Below are 22,222 nucleotides of genomic sequence, written 5' to 3' on the forward strand. Positions count from 1 at the left end.
TAGGGCAACGGGCTGGCTTATAGTCTCATTGATGATTGATTCTTGCATGGGAAAAAAAATCCAGCTATGAGAATCAAAGAGGATTCCGTCAAAAACGATCCTACGATCCTAGTTGGTAACCTTGCTTATAGAAGGAGAGGATACAGATGGTATCGAATCACTGGTTCTCCCATTGCACTTGATCTCTGCCTCCGCAGCTGATTCTTTCGGACCTGTATTTTCTGGTGGTGCCGAGGCACTGATGACGCTGGTGTAAAATTAATTTCCGCTGCATGTTGGTGTGGAACACGGAGAAGAAAATGGTACACCATTAAAACGAGTGTCACTTTTAGTAGTGGACACGGAGATAGACACGGTTGGTGAACAACATATCAAAATCATATATTTATTTATATATATATGCACTCATGACAATTATTTCGATAAAATGAATGAAAAAACTTGCACCTTTTTTACACATGAAATATACACTCATGAAAATTAATTCAACAAAATGATTCAAAAAACTGGCACATTTTTTGCACGGTAACGAGTCTCATTAACCTGCAAACAGATTATTCCATGATTCTTGAGATCTAATGGACTTTCCCAAAATGCTAAAGCATACTTTCTTCAAATGCTACAAATTAAATTTGAAAAAATTATGTTTCTTTTTAAGTTGCAATAAAAAGAAAATAGCTATGGATATGGAAAATAAATAAGATTAAGATATCACATAATTTGAAAAAAAAAAGTAGGAAAAAAAAACTAAAACATACGGACATATATGCATAGATAATAGATTTGTAGGCATATTCTGATATCATTTATTTCTAAACTTAAAACATTTAATTATAAATCGTACTCTTGAAGTCAAACTTAAATCTTTTGGAAATTTGATTAACTTTCGTGATTAATTTGAGATTGTTCTACTTTATTTTCTGTTTCTTTTACTAAGGAACTTTTGGTTTAATTCTCACTTCTTTTTTTTATGATTTTACATATCGATTTCAATAGTAGAACTTTATTTATTTTTCTCTAATTTTAGCATGTCTAGATCACACGATTAGTTAATTAGAAAGCAGAAGAAGATACTGTGCGTGAGTTGATGCTTTTTATCATTTTATGGATGTCTCTTCTCTTTGTTTATTTATAATATACACACATGCACATGCACATGCAATGCACGCACAAAATATGCACAAGGTCACCAGCCATTTGAAGTTAATTTTATTTTTTGTTAATTATTTATAGTTTCATTTTTAGATTTATTATTAAATCTATTGAAAACAGATAATTTAAGAAAAATTAAAATATGAGTACCGTAAGTTGACCTATTCTGGGTTTTACTTAAGCATGCGACCAAAAAGACTATACCACCATAATGGTTGTATGTGCACCAAGAGCCCATTTAGTGATTTAGTTTGGCTATTATCTAGTCCAAAACCCTGTCATCTCCGATAAGAGTAGTGTCTAGGTCGGAAATAATGGTAGTCGGGCAGAGGAACTTTCAGGTATCCAACCCAGTTATCCACAGCTTGCAATAGAGAGTTCTCGTGCTCGATTTCATGCGGCTCACACAGATTCAGGTTCGAATCCCATAGCTTATACGAAAGCATGCCGAAAACGGGCAATGAAAACTTCTTATCGGTTGGGTTGTACACTGCTCTTGCATTTGCAGCAGAAATATGTGGTGGAAATTTTCCTGCATTGGAAAAATAAATATTGTTTTGCTATCACATATTGCACAAGATTATTCTTGCATGCGTAAATGAGTTAGAAAGTATGTAAATTAAAAACCTGTCGACTGTGTTGATAATGAATAGAAGGATAGGAAAGAGGCTTCAATTGATGTGCCGATGGGTATCCTACAAATCGGATACCTGCATGATAAAGAGTCATATGATATTAAAATATTGTGAAATATTCTACTTTTCTTGTAATGCACAAAAAAACCATACCATGCTACACTAAGCCAGCTGGTTTCAAGAAGATCGCAGCTCCTACATTTGTTCAGCTCCGGAAATTGGGAGGCAAGTTCAAATATCTATCCATACCATGCATGATCAGTTTCCAATGCAAGTTTTAATAACTGTACAACGTGTGGTATATATACTCACCTTATCTGTTAAAGGTTGGCGATTATATGGCCTTTCATATTCCAAGTATTGAAAGAACGGTGATTGAGGAGACGACGAACTAGCAAAAGAATCAACTTCTTATCATTAGAATTCAATTCAATTAATGATGACTACTTCAGCAAATTTGAGGTTTAGTGAACACTCACCTGAGTTGAGAAGAGGGCTTTGACGGGTCATTGTACAATTGTATGCCCGATAGATACGGAACATAGTATTGTACAATCTGGTCTTTTCCGTTCAGAACCAAAGGCACGCCGGCTCCGTATAGGCTACCTTCTTCCAATGACTCCCATAGATCTTCGAGGCAAAAGAAGGGATGAGAATCTGCTTCAAGTGCTTCTGATCCACTTGAAATCGCCTGTAGCACATGAAATTTACTTCAATAAAGTGATTGAAAAAAATCGCATGTTTTTTGCACAAGAAATATATACTCGTGCAAATTAAAAATTGCACATTTTTTGCACACTAATGATTTTCATTAACAAACAAAAGGATTATATTAATTGCATGATACTGAATATGATGGCCTTTCCCAAATGTTAAATCATTTGAAAATACTTTCTTCAAATGACACAAAATAATTACCTAACAGTAAACAATAAAACAAAATCCTTGAGACATTAGCGCACTGAATAATTTCAGGGTTGCACTCCACCGTTTGTAAATTAAAATGCAGTTTCTTTTTTACACCCTCTATTATCAAGTATTTAATATTTTTAAAATAAATATATTATTTGATACTCTATATTCATTTTGGGCTAAATATTAAAATTATGGTTTCTATTTTTCATTTTCATGTTGAATGTTTTTTTTGGAAAAAATGACGGCTAAAAATTTGTAAAAGATTTTACGAACAATATTATATTTTAAAATAATACTGTTATATTTATATCATTTTTAAAAAATATACTGTTATAAATATTTATCTAGCATTTACAAAACAGTGTAATTAATTTTAAAAAATCATGTTTCTTTTTATGTTGAAAAAAGAAAGAAAGGAAGAAGATACGGGATGAAAAATAAATAAGAATATTTAAGATATCACAAAATTTGAAAAAAAAATTAAAAAATATAATATAAACTAAGATGAAATAAAATAGATAACCAATTTAAGAATAATTTTTAAATGTTTTTGTTTCGTGTGTGCTTCAATATTAATTATGGATTTGACTAATTTAATAATAATTTTTTACGAAACTTAATTTTTAGATGATTTATTTTAAGAATTGAAAATTATTTACCAAAAACAAAACAAATATAATTTTTTTTATAAAAAGGTAAATTTGTAGTGCATTTAACAATTTTTTTTTTTATGAGAATGTGCAATATACAAAGAAACACAACTGAATCTATAATTTTTCAAATGCTACGAATTAATGACCTATTAGTAAACAACAAAACAAAATCTTCCCAACATTAGAGCTAAGAATAATTTCAGAACACCAAAAAATAAAGATATTAATTCGCGCCAACAAACCGTTTTTTGATAACATATTTATAACGATAAATCAAAATATTATTCGCGCCAACTAACCTTTTTTATATCGGATTTTTAAATTTTATTTAATCAATGATCTATCATCGATGAATCTAAATTCAAAACAGCGGAAAAAAAAAATTTTTGATCATATGGAAATTTTATGAAAAGGAAATTAAAACATCTCGAAACAGATCTAATAAAAACCTCATTTTCAACTGAAAGTAAAGCATTTTTTTTTTCATTTGATTTTTGCATGGAAAAAAATGGCTTAAAAATTCATCTGAAATAGAAAATCAAAGACTGAACAACAAAGAAAAAAAGATAAAATCATTTATACCTCCGAGAAAAATCGAGATGGAACGAGTGGAGAAAAGGATTCCACCAAACGATCCAAGTTCGTAACTTTGGTTACAGAATGAGAGGAAACAGATGGTATAGAATCACTGGTTCTCCGGCTGGACGTGATCTCTGCCCCCACCGCTGATTCCTTCGCAACCTGAATTTGCTGATTGTCGTCGTGTCTGGAGGACGAAGCCGAGTTCCTTCTACTTGACATCGCTTTATTTTTCGGTTAGAGATGAAATGCAAGCACCGGCTGGAAAATGGTCCGACGATTTGGGGTTGAAAGTCTGAAGGGATTTGAGAGATTGTTAAAATGAAGATTGACACTTTTAGTCTTTTGTAGTATTCCTTCTTACATATATATTTGTGCGTGTGCATAGATTTGTATGTATATTCTAATATTATTTATTTTAGAACTTATACATTTTTACAATCTACGAATTAAAAATAAAGAAATGAAAATTATTAAAGTTTAATAATATAATTTTTCCGAGTCAAAAAATTATGGTAATTTCATTCCATATCATCCGAACTTAATTCTGGTAATATTTTATGTTACCAAATTAATTAATTGTGTGGATTGTTCTATAAGATAAAATTTAATTTGAACATATTTTTATACAAAATATTTGTTATAAAACATCAATTATTAATTAAAAAATAAATACAGGTCAGGATAGATCGATCTTGGTCTTCCCCGGCCAATTCTTAAAAGACAAAAACTTGTGTGAGACAGTCTCACGGGTCGTATTTGTAACACGGATCTCTTGTTTGGGTCATCCATTAAAAAGTATTACTTTTTATGCTAAGATTATTACTTTTTATTGTGAATATGAGTGGATTGATCTGTCTCACATATTATGATTCATGAGACGGTCTCACATGAAAGTCACTCTTCTTAAAAATGGCATTTCAAGTCTAGGCGATATAATTTAGAACAAAAAATGGACATGTTTGATTGGTCTATATATATATATATATATATATATATATATATATATATATATATAACCATAGTTGCAGTACTTTATGATATAATTGAAAACCGTTTCTTACTTTTTTGTTTTTATTTTTATTATATATATATATATATAAGTACGTAAAACATACTCCGATGTGGTCTTCATATATTTTCATGCATTAATAAAAGGTTGAAAATAGTTTAGTAAATTGGTTTGTTTGCTTTGTTTATATAAATAGTCAAAGTTTGATTTATTAATTCAAATAATTTAGATTTTGTATTCACTTTTGGTTATGTTTATTAGATTATACTGAATTTTGAAATCTTACAAGATCAATAATAAAAAACATGTCACTTTAAGAGACAACTTTTGATAATTTTCCCTAATGTAAGATGTTGTGGATGTTTGAACTAAACTAGGTCTAGTGTTATGGGATCCAGCAATGATATAAACACAAGGAGGTTGGTGGGTATTTAGGGACACTTTTTAAATAAAAAAAAAACTTTTTGTATAATGACTCACTTTTTTTATTTATTTAATAGAAAATATAAAATATTTACGAACTTATTGCATTTTCAAGTCATTTTTTTAATAGTTTTGATGAGTTAAATTAATTTCTTGAGTGATAGTAAAACACAGTCCACACACGCTCATATTTACATATGGACAATAATTGCTTTTGATGATATAACTCAAACCATGTGAAATATTGGATTTGGATTCTCTGTTGTTGTAGTTAAAACATAGTACTTGTTACTGTGTACTTTTTATACGAGATGATATTTGATCATCTGATGAACTTCACACAGTGTCAAATAAATTAAAAAAATTTCAGACGAAACAAAATCATCAGTTGATCATCTCGTGTAAAAAAACACAGCACTGATGCTGTATTTTTAGCCACAACTAAGGATTTAAATCCATAAAAGACTCAAGAGCAAAGAAAAAGGTAAATTCATTTATATCTCCATGGAATCTTGTGTCGGAACGAGTGGAGAGGAGGATTCCGTGAGACAATCCTAGTTGGTAACCTTGCTTACAGAAGGACGGGAAAGAGATGGTATTGAATCACTGGTTCTCCCGCCACACAGGATTTCTGCCTCCGCCGCTGATTCCTTCGGAACCTGCATTTTCTGGTGGCACCGAGGCACTGGTGGCGCGGTGTAAAACCTATTGTCGTTTTGTTTGGAGGACGAGGCCGAGTTCCTTACATCACTTTATTTATCGATTAGAGATTAAATGCAAACGACGGCTGGAAAATGGTTCGACTATTTCGTATTTAAAGTTAATTTGAAGGGATTTGAGAGATTGTTGAAATGAAGATTGATACGGAAGGAAGTATTGTACAATCTGGTATTTTCCTTTCAGAACCAAAGGCACGTCGGCACTGTACATTTTACCTTCTTTTAACGATTCCCACACACTCGGACAATTAGTTAATTAGAAAACAGTGGAAGATATTGTATGTGAATTGATGTTTTTTTTAGCATTTTATGGATGTCTCTTCTCTTTGTTTATTTATAATATACACACATGCACATGCAATGCACGCACAAAATATGCACAAGGTCACCAGCCATTTGAAGCTAAATTGAATTTTTTGTTAATTATTTATAGTTTCATTTTTAGATTTATTATTTAAATCTATTAAAAACAGATAATTTAGGAAAAATGAAAATTTGAGTATGGTAAGTTGACGTATTCTGAGTTTTACTTAAGCATTCGACCAAAAAGACTATACCACCAATAATGGATGTATGTTCACCAAGAGCCCATTTAGTGATTTAGTTTGGCTATTATCTAGCCCAAAACCCTGTCGATCATCTCCGATAAGAGTAGTGTCTATGTCGAAAATAATGGTAGTCGGGCAGAGGAACTTTTAGGTATCCAACCCAGTTATCCATAGCTTGCACTAGAGAGTTCTCGTGCTCGATTTCATGCTGCTCAACCAGATTCAGGTTCGAATCCCATAGCTTACACGAAAGCATGCATACCGAAAACGGGCAATGAAAACTTCTTATCGGTTGGGTTGTACTCTGTTCTTGCATTTGAAGAAGAAAAATGTGGTGGAAATTTTCCTGCATTTGAAAAATCAATATTTTTTTGCTATCATATATAGCACAAGAAAATAATTGCGTAAATGAGTTAGAAAGCATGTAAATGCAAAACCTGTTGACTGTTTAATAACTGTATAACGAGTGGTATATATGCTCACCTTATCTGTTAAATGTTGGCGATTATACGGCCTTTCGTATTCCAAGTATTGAAAGAACGGTGATTGAAGGGACGACGAACTAGCAAAACAATCAACTTCTTATCATTAGAATTCAATTCAATTAATGATAACTACTTCAGCAAATTTGAGGTTTAGTTAACACTCATCTGAGTTGAGAAGAGGGCTTTGACGGGTCCTTGTACAATTGTATGCCCGACAGATACGGAACATAGTATTGTACAATCTGGTCTTTTCCGTTCAGAACCAAAGGGACGCCGGCTCCGTATAGGCTACCTTCTTCCAACGACTCACATAGATCTTCGGGGCAGAAGAAGGGATGAGAATCTACTTCAAGTGCTTCTGATAGACTTGAAATCACCTGCACATGAAATTTACTTCAATAAAGTGATTCAAAAAACTAGCACGTTTTTTGCACAAGAAATATATACTCGTGCAAATTAAAATTTGCACATTTTTTGCACATTAATTACTTTCGTTAACAAACAAAAGGATTATATTAATTGCATGATACTTGAATCTGATGGCCTTTCCCAAATGTTAAATCATTTGAAAATACTTTCTTCAAATGACACAAATTAATTACGTAACGACAATAAACAATAAACAAAAATCTTTGAGACATTAGTGCACTGAATAATTTTAGGGTTGTACTCCACCGTGTGTAAAGTAAAATGCAGTTTCCTTTTTATACCATCTATTTATTAAGTGTTTAATGTTTATAAAATAAATATATTATTTGGTACTCTATATTCATTTTGGACTAAAGATTAGAGATTAAATGCAAACGCCGACTGGAAAATGGTCCGACGATTTTGTATTTAAAGTTAATTTGAAGGGGATTTGAGAGATTGTTGAAATGAAGATTGATACGGAACGAAATATTGTACAATTGGTATTTTCCGTTCAGAACCAAAGTCCAAAGGCACGCCGGCACTGTACATTCTACTTTCTTTTTACGATTCCCCCACACTCGCACGATTAGTTAATTAGAAAACAGTGGAAGATATCGTACGTGAATTGATTTTTTTTTTTAAATCATTTTATGAATGTCTCTTCTCTTTGTTAATTATTTTAATATACACACATGCACATGCAATGCACGCACAGAATATGCACAAGGTCACCATTTGAAGTTAAATTGAATTTCATTTTTAGATTTATTATTTAAATATATTCAAAATTGTTAATTAGAAAAAATTACAATTTTAGGCCGGTAAGTTGAATTGCTCTGTATTTTAATCATGTAACTTGTCAAAGTTCGGTTTTTATATATTAACCTGAATTTTTATTTTATTTTTTGGTATAGGTTTTTTTTTGCCAATGCATGATATATACATAAGCTTAAAATTCATATTTAAATCAATAGCTTAAAACAAGAGTTTATAGCCAATGCATGATACTTAAGCATTCCACCAAAAAGACTATACCACCGATAATAGTTGTATGTTCACCAAAATCCCGTTTATTGATTTAATTTGGCTATTATCTAGCCCAAAACCCTATCATCTCCGATAAGAGTAGTGTCTAGGTCGTAAATAATGGTAGTCGGGTAGAGGAACTTTCAGGTATCCAACCCAGTTATCCACAGCTTGCACCAGAGAGTTCTCGTGCTCGATTTCATGCTGCTCACTCAGATTCAGGTTCGAATCCCATAGCTTATATGAAAGCATACCAAAAACGGGCAATGAAAACTTCTTATCGATTGGATTGTACACCGCTCTTGCATTTGCAGCAGAAAAATGTGGTGGAAATTTTCCTGCATTTGAAAAATCAACATTGTTTTGCTATCATAGCACAAGAAAAAATCTTGCGTAAATGAGTTATAAAGTATGTAAATGCAATACCTGTCGACTGTGTTGATAAGGAATAAAACGATAGAAAAGAAGCTTCAATTGCTGGGCCGATGGGTATTCTACAAATCGGATACCTGCATGGTAAAGAGTCGTATGATATTAACACGTGAAATCTAGTTTTCTCAAAGCACAAAAAAGCCATACCATGCTATAGAAAGCCAGCTGTTTTCAAGAAGATCGCAACTCCTGCATTTGTTCAGCTCCGGAAATTGGGTGGCAAGATCAAATATCTACGTATTTGATGGAAAAATATACATGCCATGCATGATCAGTTTCCAATGCAAGTTTTAATGATTGTGTACGTGTGGTATATATACTCACCTTATCTGTTAAAGGTTGACGATTATACGGTTTTTCGTATTCCAAGTATTGAAAGAACGGTGATTGAGGGGACGATGAACTAGCAAAACAATCAACTTCTTATCATTAGAATTCAATTCAATTAATGATGACCACTTCAGCAAATTTGAGGTTTAGTTAACACTCACCTGAGTTGAGAAGAGGGTTTTGACGGGTCATTGTACAATTGTATGCCCGAGAGATACGGAACATAGTATTGTACAATCTGGTCTTTTCCGTTCAGAACCAAAGGTACGCCGGCTCCGTAGAGGCTACCTTCTTCCAACGACTCCCATAGATCTTCGAGGTGAAAGAAGGGATGAGAATCTGCTTCAAGTGCTTCTGATCCACTTGAAATCACCTGTTGCAGATGAAATTTACTTCAAAAAAGTAATTCAAAAAATTCACTTTTTTGCAAAAGAAATATATAAACGTGCAAATTAAAAATTGCACAATTTTTGCACAAGAAATATATACACGTGCAAATTAAAAATTGCACATTTTTTGCACACTAACGACTTTCATTAACAAACAAAAGGATTATTAATTCGATACTTGAATCTGATGGCCTTTCCCAAATGTTAAATCAATTGAAAATACTTTCTTCAAATTATACAAATTAATTACATATCAGTAAACAATAAAACAAAATCTTTGAGACATTAACGCATTGAATAATATCAGGATTACACTCCTCCTTTTGTAAAATGCAATTTCTTTTTTTATAGAATGCTTAATATACGCCCTATTTATTTAGTGTTTAGTGGTTATAAAATAAACATATTATTTGGTACTCTATATATTCACTTTGGGCTAAAGATTAAAATTATGGTTTCAATTTTTCATTTTTATGTTGAAAGTTTTTTTTTTTTGGGGAAAAATGATCACGGCTAAAAATTTGTAAAAGGTTTTACTAATAATAGTATTTTTTTTAAAATAATACTGTTATATTCATATCATTTCAAAAATAAATAAAAACAAATGTTATAAATATCTACAAAACAGTGTAATATATTTTAAAAAACCATGTTTCTTTTTATGTTGTAAAAAAAAGGAAGAAGATACGGGATGCAAAATAAATAAGAATAAAATATCACGGAATTTTTTAAAAAAATAGAACATAAACTAAGATGAAATAAAATAGCTATCCAATTTAAGAATAATGTTTTTGTTTTCTGTGCGCTTCTATATTTATGGATTTGACTAATTTAATCATAATTTTTTATGGAAGCTTAATTTTTAGACGACTTATTTTAAGAATTGAAAATTATTTACCTAAAAACAGAACAAATATAATTTTTTTTAACAGGTAAATTTGTAATGCATTTAACAAATTTTTTTTATGAGAAATGTGCAATATACAAAGAAACACAACTGAACCTATGATTTTTCAAATGCTACAAATTAATGACCTATTAGTAAAAACAAAAGAAAACCTTCCAAAATTAGCGCTAAGAATAATTTCAGAACACCAATAAAATCAAGATATTAATTCGCGCGCCAACGAACTTTTTTTGATAACATATTTATAACGATAAATCAAAATATTATTCGCGCCAACTAGCCATTTTGTATATCGGATTTTTAAAATTTTATTTAATCGATGGTCTATCATCACATAAATTAAAATTCAAAACAACTGAAAAACATAAACTTTTGATCATATGGAAGTTTTATGAAAAGGAAATTAAAACATCTTGAAACAGATCTAATAAAAAAATCTCGTTTTCAACTGAAAGTAAAGCGATTTTTTTTTTCATTTGATTTTTGCATGGAAAAAATGGCTTAAAAAATCATCTGAAATAGAGAATCAAAGACTGAACAACAAAGAAAAAAGGTGAAATCATTTCTACCTCCGAGAAAAATCGGGATGGAACGAGTGGAGAAAAGGATTCCAACAAACGATCCAAGTTCGTAACTTTGCTCACAGAATGAGAGGAAACAGATGGTATCGAATCACTTGTTCTCCCGCTGGATGTGATCTCTGCCTCCGCCGCTGATTCCTTCGCAACCTGCATTTGCTGGTGGCGCCGTGGCGTGGCATAAAAGTTGTTGCCATCGTGTCTGGAGGACAAAGCCGAGTTCCTTCTGCTTGACATCGCTTTATTTTTCGATGGTCCGACGATTTAGGGTTGAAACTTGAAAGTCTGAAGGGATTTGAGAGATTGTTGAAATGAAGATTGACAGGAAGTGCTGAGCATGAGTTTTTTGTCCTTTTGTCTTTTGTAGAATTCCTTCTTACATTACATTACATACATACATACATACATACATACATATATATATATATACATATACATGTGTGTGAATATGTGTGTGTGTGTGTGTGTGTGTGTATATATATATATATATATTTGTGTGTGCGTATAGATTTGTATGTGTATTCTAATATTATTTATTATTAGAACTTATACATTTAATTATAAATACTGAATAAATCGTACGAAATTAAAGGTGTTCTGAAATTTTGATTAAAATTTTAATTAATTTGAGATGTTCTATGTTTCTTTTACTCAGGAAATTTGTTTCAATTCTTTACCTTTTTATGATTTCATATATAGCGCGATTTCAATGATAGTAATTTATTTCTTTTTCTAATTATAGCATGTATCGCACGAGTGGTTAATTAGAAAACCATAGAAGATATTGTATGAATTATATTTTTCAAATTAAACAATAGAAAATATTGTCTAAATAATATTTTTCAGGCATTAATATAAATTTCACGAGAGATTACTCGATACTCTCTAGAAAAACTCTCTTGGAATTTGATTTTTTCGCAAGATTATTTTTACAATCTACGAAATTAAAAATAAAGAAATGAAAATTATTAAAGTTTAATAATATAATTGTTCTGAGTCAAAAAATTTATGGTAGTTGCATTCCATATCATCCGAACTTAATTCGGGTAATATTTTATGTATCCTCCAAATTAATTTAAGTGTGTTGATTTTTCTGATAAAATTTAATTTGAACATATTTTTACACAAAATCTTTGTTATAAAATATCAGTTATCTAGTAAAAATTAAATACAGGTCAGGATAAATCTTACTTTTCCTATTCTTAAAATTGGCATTTCGAGTCTTTAATTTGGCGATATAATTTAGAACAAAAAATGGACATGTTTGATTGATTAATAAAAGATGGACAGATGAGAACATAATAAATGTAAGAAACAACATATATACATATATATATATATATACTGTGAGAGCCCAACCCGTTAGCCAAAGCCCAGCCCATTTAGTAATTATTAAAAAAAAATGAAATGAAATGAAAAGAAAAAGGATAAACGTGAAAGTTGTTTTCTCTCTCCCCGTTTTTCCTCTCCAGCACCGAAAGCTCCATCTTTCTTTGTTTAGAATTTCGAAACTTTGACCGTCGATTCTAGCCGCTCCGGTCGCCGAAAAATTTAAGTAAATACATATTCGAAATCCTCTCGTCAAGAGCTATCCAGTGATATCCATTTTGCTAAGAAAATCGCGAGCCCCGAAAATCCCGTCAAAGACCGCCGCCTGTTTTTCGCCGGAAAAGCTGGAAGGAAGCTCGGGTTAGGTTGTTTGAAGCTTAAATTCGAAGCTTTAAGCCTTTTTCGAAATTTCAGAGGTATAATTATGGATTTAGGGTTTCGAATTTTGGGGATTTTAATTCAATTGAGTTCCAATAATTAATATATGTTGTATTATTGATTGTAGGTGCTATATTGGAGCTCATTGGAGGTATTAACGAAATTTCAGGATTTAATTGGGCATAATTTCGAAAATTCAGATTTATGTAATTGGGTTTTCGAATTTTAGTGTTCAATAATTAGGTGTTTAAATGTTATAGAATTGTCGCATATTCATTTTAGAAATATTAAGCCTAAGTTAAGAATTTTTGGAATTTTAGGCTAAATTAGTGAATATTGGAAAAATAAATGGGACTTGATATGAAATGTATTATTTGCCACAGGATTGGAGTTTTCAGGAAATATTTAAGATATTTTGTGGTAATTAAAGTCCAGTTGAGGTACGTATGAACCGTTTTCTTATGACGTCTATAGCGATGTGGAATGACGTTAAGTATATTGTAATGAGTTGTTGCGTGCTTTATGTGCCTCTGTGAATACGTGATTGCACTCATGCATTTATTTGAGTTGATACATAGCATTTCGAGCCTTGACTCCGTTGATTGCTATCATTGTTGATCTGTTGAGATGTTGCGTCATCTTTGGATGCGAGTGATAGGATAGATCACTCCTGACATCTTATCGATGGAACGAGTGATAGGATTAGCACTCTCCTGATGACTGCTCGAGGACTGACCGGGTCGCTACCGGACCCTCGATGCTACGTGCATGGATGAGCGGCGGCATGCTATTACGTTGCTGCAGTCCTGGCACGGGTGGCCACTGTTTCTGTTGCTGATGCGTTTTATTGGACTCCGTTTTGGTATCCGTTATTTCATTGTTACCGACACGCATTGCATTGCATATTATGACATGTTACTTGATTTTATTTCACGTCAGTTATAATTGTCATAATTTTACTGGTTCGTCGTACTGGGGCCTGACCCCTCGTTTCTTTTTATGCTGTGGTTGTTTTTGATGCCATAGCAGGTTATCCAGGAGGATTTGACGCGTCTGGGGGAGCGTCCGGTAGAGGTGCCCAGTCGTCGAGTCAGGGTTGAGAGTTCCCAGATATATATATGTATCATACATTTACCGGGGAGATGCCTCGTGTAGCTGTACTATTACCTTTACGATGTTTTGAATCGTCAGTTATAATTGTCATAATTTTACTGGTTCGTCGTACTGGGGCCTGACCCCTCGTTTCTTTTTATGCTGTGGTTGTTTTTGATGCCATAGCAGGTTATCCAGGAGGATTTGACGCGTCTGGGGGAGCGTCAGGTAGAGGTGCCCAGTCGTCGAGTCAGGGTTGAGAGTTCCCAGATATATATATGTATCATACATTTACCGGGGAGATGCCTCGTGTAGCTGTACTATTACCTTTACGATGTTTTGAATTGATAGTTGTGTGATCGAGCCTTGCCGGCTCTGCATGTGTTTAGTCCTGGCCAGTGCGGCTATAGGTTTGTGGATTGATGTTGTGACTTTATTTCGAGTTTATAAATGTTGTTTGTGATGTTTTGATAATTTTGGGATGTCCTATTTACGAATAGGTCATGCCGAAATTTCTGTAGGCCCAAAATGGAAAATTTTTAATCGCTTTCGCTGTTTACATTAATAAATCCTGCTGTTTGATAATTAAATATTAATCAGGAGCACGGGCCCCCACAGTTGGTATCAGAGCGTAACTGGGATATGCTCGAATTAGAGTCTAGGGCACTTGAGTCTAGACACAAATAAAATGATTGCGTATGTGTTTGACTATTTGCTCTTGTTTGAACTATGTGCGGTGATTTATTTGAATTAGCCTGATTTAGCACTGTTGATTAGGTTTTGACTTAGTTTAATAACTAGCTACGAGACTAAGTTTCAGCTTTCCTTTGGTTATTTTGTGCTTATTAAGTTATTTTGCCTTGATCTTAAATCCTTGTGTCGTATAGAATGGCACCTGGAGGAAGAGGCAAAAAGGGAAAAGAAGTTGTCCAGGAGTCTGAAGCCCAGAATGTTCGAGGACTTGAAGATATTGTCAGGGGTAGACGTGGTCGTCCTGCAGCCCAGGTTGCTAGAAACGTAGAGGAAGAAGTGAATCAAGAAGTCGAGCAATTGACTCAGAAAGTGGGTGGGATGCAATTAATAATTTCTCAATTTCAAGAATTACGTCCTCCCAAATTCTTCGGCACTGAAAATGGCGAAAAAGCATCCGGGTGGTTGAAAAGCATAAACCATCTATTTAATTTGCTCGAATATACCGAAAGTGTCAGACTGAAGCTGGCAATCTATCAGTTAAAAGATCGAGCACAACTCTGGTGGGAAGCTGCAGAGGAAGCACTGAAAGCATCTGGACAAACCATTACTTGGGAAGTATTCCGTACTCAATTTACCCAAGAATATGCACCTCCTTCTTATTATTATGGCAAGGAAGAAGAGTTCAACCAATTGGTGCAGGGAAATAAAACGGTTGTTGAATATGCTTCTCAATTTTCTGCTCTATTGCCATATGTGCCGCACGTTGCAAGAAATGACCAGTCCAAACTTTCTCGTTTCCTGCATGGGCTACAAGGGACTATTCATACTTTGGTGATGACTGGATCGCCTAATACATATGTTCAAGCTGTAGAAATGGCGAAGAAGATAGAGGCTAGTTTGCTCAGAGGAGAATCACGGCCAGCTCCAGTTCCAGTTCCAGCATCTACTTCTCAAGGATCTGTAAGTCATATGCCGATGCCAGCGGGTTTATCTCCTTATCAGCCTCAACAGTCATCCCAGCAACCGAAGCAACAACGATTCAGAGCAAGAGGTAAACAATTTAAGAAGAGATCTCAGTCCAGCTCCTCCAGTTCAGGCAGTACTAGAGGGAGCAGTGTTGTTGGGTCTTCGAATGCTGTGTATTGTGACCGCTGTGGTGGAAGACATTTTAGTTCACAGTGTATAGGAGTCCAGGGGTCTTGCTATATATGTGGTCAAGTTGGACATTTCGCCAGAGTATGTCCTAATGCACAAAGACAACAATTTCAGCCACAACAGTCTGGACAAGTTCCCCGAGGACCAGCTTTCCAGCCATATGCTCCTGCACAGTCATTTCAGCAGTCTGGCTATCCACCACCTCGAGGTCCTCCTCAGCAGCAATTTCCAGTGCCGCAGCAGGCTCGAGTACATGCGTTGACTCAGGACCAGGCTCAGGATGCACCAGGCGGAGTGATTGCAGGTATTTGTTATGTTTTCGATTATCCTGCGCGTATATTGATAGACACTGGAGCATCTCATTCATTTTTATCTGCTGCATTTGTTGATGAGCATGAGATTGCTACTATTCCGTTGTTGGATACTGTGTCTGTGGCTACTCCTGCCGGTGTATACTTGATGTCTCGCGAGATAGTCATAAATTGTGTGATTAGATTTGAGGATAATATTATGATAACTAATCTAATCAAGTTAGCTATGTCTGATTTCGATTGTATCCTTGGTATGGATATATTGACGAATTACCGAGCTACTGTGGACTGTTTCCATGGAATTGTCAGATTTAGACCGTATTATGGCAGCAAATGGAATTTTTATGGTTATGATTCACAGTCTCGAATTCCATTAGTATCTGCAATGGAAATGTTCAGGTTGTTGTCAATCGGCAACGAAGGATTTTTTATCTATGCTCTTGATGCAACACGGGAAGAACGATTGAAAGCTTCAGACATTCCTGTTGTCAAGGATTTTCCTGATGTATTTCCTGATGAGATTCCGGGTTTTCCGCCTCAAAGGGAAATAGATCTTAGCATTGAATTGATGCCAGGAACAAATCCTATATCTAGAGCACCATATCGTTTAGCTCCGACAGAGTTGAAAGAACTCAAAGAACAGCTTCAGGATTTACTGGAGAAAGGCTATATCAGACCAAGTATGTCGCCTTGGGGAGCTCCAGTATTGTTCGTAAAGAAGAAAGACGGAACGATGAGAATGTGCGTCGATTATCGGCAGTTGAACCGGGCTACTGTGAAGAATAAGTATCCTCTGCCGCGTATTGACGACTTGTTTGATCAGTTGCAGGGTACTTCTGTATATTCCAAGATTGATCTTCGTTCCGGCTATCATCAGCTTAGAGTCCGAGAGGAAGATGTTCCTAAGACAGCGTTTCGGACACGTTATGGACACTATGAATTCCTAGTCGTGCCGTTTGGTTTGACTAATGCTCCAGCGGTGTTTATGGATTTAATGAATCGTGTATTCCGGGAATTCATAGATAAATTCGTTATCGTTTTTATTGATGACATCTTGATTTATTCCAAGTCAAAGAAAGAGCACGAAAAACATTTGACACTAGTTCTCCAAACACTCAGAGAAGCGCAGTTGTATGCCAAGTTTTCTAAGTGTGAGTTCTGGTTGGACAGAGTTTTATTTTTGGGCCATGTTATCTCTGCACAAGGAGTATCTGTTGACCCTAGTAAGGTTGAAGCTGTTATCAATTGGCCTAAACCAACCAATGTGTCTGAGATTCGAAGCTTTTTGGGGTTAGCTGGGTACTATAGGCGTTTCATTGAAGGATTTTCTCGAATAGCTAGGCCTATGACCCAGTTGACGCAGAAAGATCGACGTTTTGTGTGGACTGCAGAATGTGAGTCTAGTTTTCGGACTTTGAAAGAAAAGTTGACCACATCTCCAGTGCTAGCTTTGCCTTCAGGCTCAGGTGGATTTGTTGTCTGTACAGATGCTTCTCTAAATGGACTGGGTTGTGTTTTGATGCAAAATGGGCGAGTGATTGCATATGCTTCTCGTCAGTTGAAGCCACATGAGACTCGATATCCAGTTCATGATTTGGAGTTAGCTGCCATTGTGTTTGCATTGAAGATATGGCGTCATTATCTGTACGGAGAACAATTTGTGATTTATTCTGATCACAAGAGTCTGAAGTATCTTTTCACACAGTCTGACTTGAATATGAGACAGCGTCGATGGTTGGAATTGCTTAAGGACTTTGATTGTGAAATTCAGTACCAGCCAGGGCGAATGAATCAAGTTGCAGATGCTTTGAGCAGAAAGGTTCAACCTAAAATGTTGACATCTTTGACTATTTCAAAAGTTCATGAGCATTTGGGAACTTCAGGATGGACTTATCAGTCTAAGGGCGATTACTTTATAGTTTCATCTATTCAAGTTGAGCCACAGATTATTTCTAAAATCAAAGCAGCACAGAGAACTGATCCGCATGTTCATAGATTGAAAGAATTGACTCAGACAGGTCAATCAGACAAGTTCAGTGTTGCTTCAGATGGATGTCTGCGCTATAATGGTAGACTTGTGGTTCCGAATTTGATAGATTTGAAAGAATCTATACTTCGTGAAGCTCATTGTAGTCGGCACAGTGTTCATCCTGGAATCAGAAAGATGTATCATACCTTGAAATCTCATTATTGGTGGGAAGGTATGAAGAAAGAGATTTCTGACTTTGTGGCTAGATGTTTGACGTGCCAACAGGTTAAAGCTGAGAGAATGAGACCTGGTGGTATGTTACATAGTCTTGAAGTGCCACAGTGGAATTGGGAGCACATTGCTATGGATTTTGTGACGCACCTACCTCGTTCTAATCGTGGTTGTGATGCGATTTGGGTGATTGTTGATAGATTATCTAAATCAGCCCATTTTATTCCTTATGATCGTACTTGTACTTATACGAAAATGGCAAAAATGTACATCGATCATGTAGTGAGATTGCATGGTGTGCCTGTAACCATAGTATCAGATCGTGATCCCAGGTTTGCCTCAAAGTTTTGGGGTAGTTTGCAATCAGCATTGGGTTCAAAGTTGGCGATGAGTACTGCATATCACCCACAGACAGATGGTCAGTCAGAGAGGACCATTCAGACACTCGAGGATATGTTGCGAGCAGTCGTGATGGATTTTAGTGGTGGTTGGCAGGAATCATTGTCACTTGTGGAATTCTCTTACAATAACAGCTTCCAAGCAACCATCGGAATGGCACCATTTGAAGCCTTATATGGTAGAAAATGTAGATCTCCGATATGCTGGGAAGATGTAGGAGAAAAACAGATGGCAATACCAGAATTTATACAAGAATTGAAAGAGAAGGTTGAAATGATCAGGAAAAGAATGAAAGCAGCGCAGGATCGTCAAGCCAGCTATGCTAATAAAAGGCGTAGGCCTTTAGAATTTCAGGTTGGCGATCAGGTTTTCTTGAAAGTATCACCGTTTCGTGGTACTATGAGATTTGGGCACAAAGGGAAGCTAGCTCCGCGTTATATTGGTCCATATGCGATTGTTGAGAGGATTGGCACGTTGGCTTATCGTTTGGACTTGCCGCAGAGTTTATCTGCGATACATGATGTGTTTCATGTATCTATGCTGCGAAAGTACGAGCCGGATCCTTCTCATGTCTTGAGGACTGATGAGGTGGAGTTAGATAGTTCCCTTAGCTATGTTGAGCATCCAGTGCAAATTCTTGATCATAAAGAAAAGCAACTCAGGAATAAGACGATTCCATTGGTCATGGTGCAATGGAGTAGACATGGGAGAGAAGAAGCTACATGGGAATTAGAGGCAAAGATGCGTCAGGATTGGCCTCACTTGTTTGAAAATGTAATAAATTATTCCATGTATTCTGATTTCCCTATGTACTATCAGTGGTAAATGTTTGTAAACCACTTTTGTATAAAAATTGTGTATGTTAGATTTCGAGGACGAAATCTTCTATTAGTAGGGGAGAATGTGAGAGCCCAACCCGTTAGCCAAAGCCCAGCCCATTTAGTAATTATTAAAAAAAAATGAAATGAAATGAAAAGAAAAAGGATAAACGTGAAAGTTGTTTTCTCTCTCCCCGTTTTTCCTCTCCAGCACCGAAAGCTCCATCTTTCTTTGTTTTAGAATTTCGAAACTTTGACCGTCGATTCTAGCCGCTCCGGTCGCCGAAAAATTTAAGTAAATACATATTCGAAATCCTCTCGTCAAGAGCTATCCAGTGATATCCATTTTGCTAAGAAAATCGCGAGCCCCGAAAATCCCGTCAAAGACCGCCGCCTGTTTTTCGCCGGAAAAGCTGGAAGGAAGCTCGGGTTAGGTTGTTTGAAGCTTAAATTCGAAGCTTTAAGCCTTTTTCGAAATTTCAGAGGTATAATTATGGATTTAGGGTTTCGAATTTTGGGGATTTTAATTCAATTGAGTTCCAATAATTAATATATGTTGTATTATTGATTGTAGGTGCTATATTGGAGCTCATTGGAGGTATTAACGAAATTTCAGGATTTAATTGGGCATAATTTCGAAAATTCAGATTTATGTAATTGGGTTTTCGAATTTTAGTGTTCAATAATTAGGTGTTTAAATGTTATAGAATTGTCGCATATTCATTTTAGAAATATTAAGCCTAAGTTAAGAATTTTTGGAATTTTAGGCTAAATTAGTGAATATTGGAAAAATAAATGGGACTTGATATGAAATGTATTATTTGCCACAGGATTGGAGTTTTCAGGAAATATTTAAGATATTTTGTGGTAATTAAAGTCCAGTTGAGGTACGTATGAACCGTTTTCTTATGACGTCTATAGCGATGTGGAATGACGTTAAGTATATTGTAATGAGTTGTTGCGTGCTTTATGTGCCTCTGTGAATACGTGATTGCACTCATGCATTTATTTGAGTTGATACATAGCATTTCGAGCCTTGACTCCGTTGATTGCTATCATTGTTGATCTGTTGAGATGTTGCGTCATCTTTGGATGCGAGTGATAGGATAGATCACTCCTGACATCTTATCGATGGAACGAGTGATAGGATTAGCACTCTCCTGATGACTGCTCGAGGACTGACCGGGTCGCTACCGGACCCTCGATGCTACGTGCATGGATGAGCGGCGGCATGCTATTACGTTGCTGCAGTCCTGGCACGGGTGGCCACTGTTTCTGTTGCTGATGCGTTTTATTGGACTCCGTTTTGGTATCCGTTATTTCATTGTTACCGACACGCATTGCATTGCATATTATGACATGTTACTTGATTTTATTTCACGTCAGTTATAATTGTCATAATTTTACTGGTTCGTCGTACTGGGGCCTGACCCCTCGTTTCTTTTTATGCTGTGGTTGTTTTTGATGCCATAGCAGGTTATCCAGGAGGATTTGACGCGTCTGGGGGAGCGTCAGGTAGAGGTGCCCAGTCGTCGAGTCAGGGTTGAGAGTTCCCAGATATATATATGTATCATACATTTACCGGGGAGATGCCTCGTGTAGCTGTACTATTACCTTTACGATGTTTTGAATTGATAGTTGTGTGATCGAGCCTTGCCGGCTCTGCATGTGTTTAGTCCTGGCCAGTGCGGCTATAGGTTTGTGGATTGATGTTGTGACTTTATTTCGAGTTTATAAATGTTGTTTGTGATGTTTTGATAATTTTGGGATGTCCTATTTACGAATAGGTCATGCCGAAATTTCTGTAGGCCCAAAATGGAAAATTTTTAATCGCTTTCGCTGTTTACATTAATAAATCCTGCTGTTTGATAATTAAATATTAATCAGGAGCACGGGCCCCCACATATACACACACACACACACATATATATATATACATAATAAATGTAAGAAACAACATATATATATATATATATAAAACAAAACCACGTGAAATATTAGGTGAATTTTTAAAAATACAAAGCTACGCATTTAATGTTTTCAATATAATCCGATTTGATGGTGTTATGTTAGTCAATTGCTTTGTGTGAATTTGTGACCATCCATAAATTTTTGCTGGAAAATAACATTTATAAATTAAAGGTTAATCATATATTTAAATATTTGATTGTACATTAATTGTAAGATTTTGACATAATACATGTAAAAATTAGCAATGTTTGAATTATTCTTGTGATTATGATTTTAAAATTTTTAAAACGATGCAATCTTTAATTAAATTGTAGCAATAACCTTTATTTTTCTCTTCATTTTCATGTTAAGTGAACTCCTACCTTGATTAAATTAAAGCTGGTTTTGTTTTTTCTTTTTCTTTTTTTTATTAAAAAATATGGGATTGTGTTCGAGAATCATTCTATTAAATGTAAAAGATGCTTCTCTATTATATAATTTTGTTATATAAAAAAAAAAGAAGAAGAAATAAACACTTGGGCTCTTAATTACATCAAGTCTACTTAGATATGTGACGTACGTGTTATTTGCGTTCCAATTATTATTAATACACTTTTATTTTAATATAATTTATTAACAATACTTTTCATAGTATAATTATCAATAGTTCTTAATTCATAAAAATAAGTTATCTAAAACTTTA

At 34.7% G+C, this 22,222-nt stretch overlaps 3 protein-coding genes across 9 annotated transcripts; 1 reads left to right on the plus strand and 2 right to left on the minus strand.

Annotated features, from left to right (window-relative positions):
* Positions 1-1,430: 1,430 nt before the first annotated feature.
* LOC140839314 (uncharacterized) lies at positions 1,431-4,156 on the minus strand. The gene is made up of 6 exons (XM_073205952.1): positions 3,938-4,156; positions 2,267-2,478; positions 2,100-2,178; positions 1,941-2,026; positions 1,780-1,862; positions 1,431-1,684 (listed from the first exon to the last, which is right to left on the minus strand). Exons 1-6 carry the CDS (start codon positions 4,154-4,156, stop codon positions 1,431-1,433), a joined length of 933 nt encoding a protein of 310 aa, XP_073062053.1.
* Positions 4,157-8,642: 4,486 nt separating this feature from the next.
* LOC140839315 (uncharacterized) lies at positions 8,643-11,431 on the minus strand. Its single transcript, XM_073205953.1, has 6 exons — positions 11,186-11,431; positions 9,482-9,693; positions 9,315-9,393; positions 9,138-9,223; positions 8,985-9,067; positions 8,643-8,896 (listed from the first exon to the last, which is right to left on the minus strand). The coding sequence occupies exons 1-6, from the start codon at positions 11,429-11,431 to the stop codon at positions 8,643-8,645; spliced, it is 960 nt and encodes a 319-aa protein (XP_073062054.1).
* Positions 11,432-12,642: 1,211 nt separating this feature from the next.
* LOC140840107 (uncharacterized) lies at positions 12,643-21,464 on the plus strand. 7 transcript variants are annotated; one of them, XM_073207227.1, is made up of 5 exons: positions 12,643-12,939; positions 13,029-13,052; positions 13,285-13,341; positions 14,881-16,145; positions 21,046-21,464. In XM_073207227.1, the coding sequence occupies exons 4-5, from the start codon at positions 14,882-14,884 to the stop codon at positions 21,114-21,116; spliced, it is 1,335 nt and encodes a 444-aa protein (XP_073063328.1). In that variant the 5' UTR covers positions 12,643-12,939; positions 13,029-13,052; positions 13,285-13,341; position 14,881; the 3' UTR covers positions 21,117-21,464. The 7 variants fall into 7 exon arrangements, 2 of the variants coding, with proteins under 2 accessions (XP_073063328.1, XP_073063329.1); XR_012119860.1 differs by lacking the exons at positions 14,881-16,145; positions 21,046-21,464 and adding an exon at positions 14,180-14,856; XR_012119858.1 differs by lacking the exons at positions 14,881-16,145; positions 21,046-21,464 and adding an exon at positions 14,183-14,855.
* The last annotated feature ends 758 nt before the right edge of the window (positions 21,465-22,222 follow it).

Source organism: Primulina eburnea, chromosome 8 (genome assembly GCF_022965805.1).
Source record: "Primulina eburnea isolate SZY01 chromosome 8, ASM2296580v1, whole genome shotgun sequence".
NCBI lineage: Eukaryota > Viridiplantae > Streptophyta > Magnoliopsida > Lamiales > Gesneriaceae > Primulina > Primulina eburnea.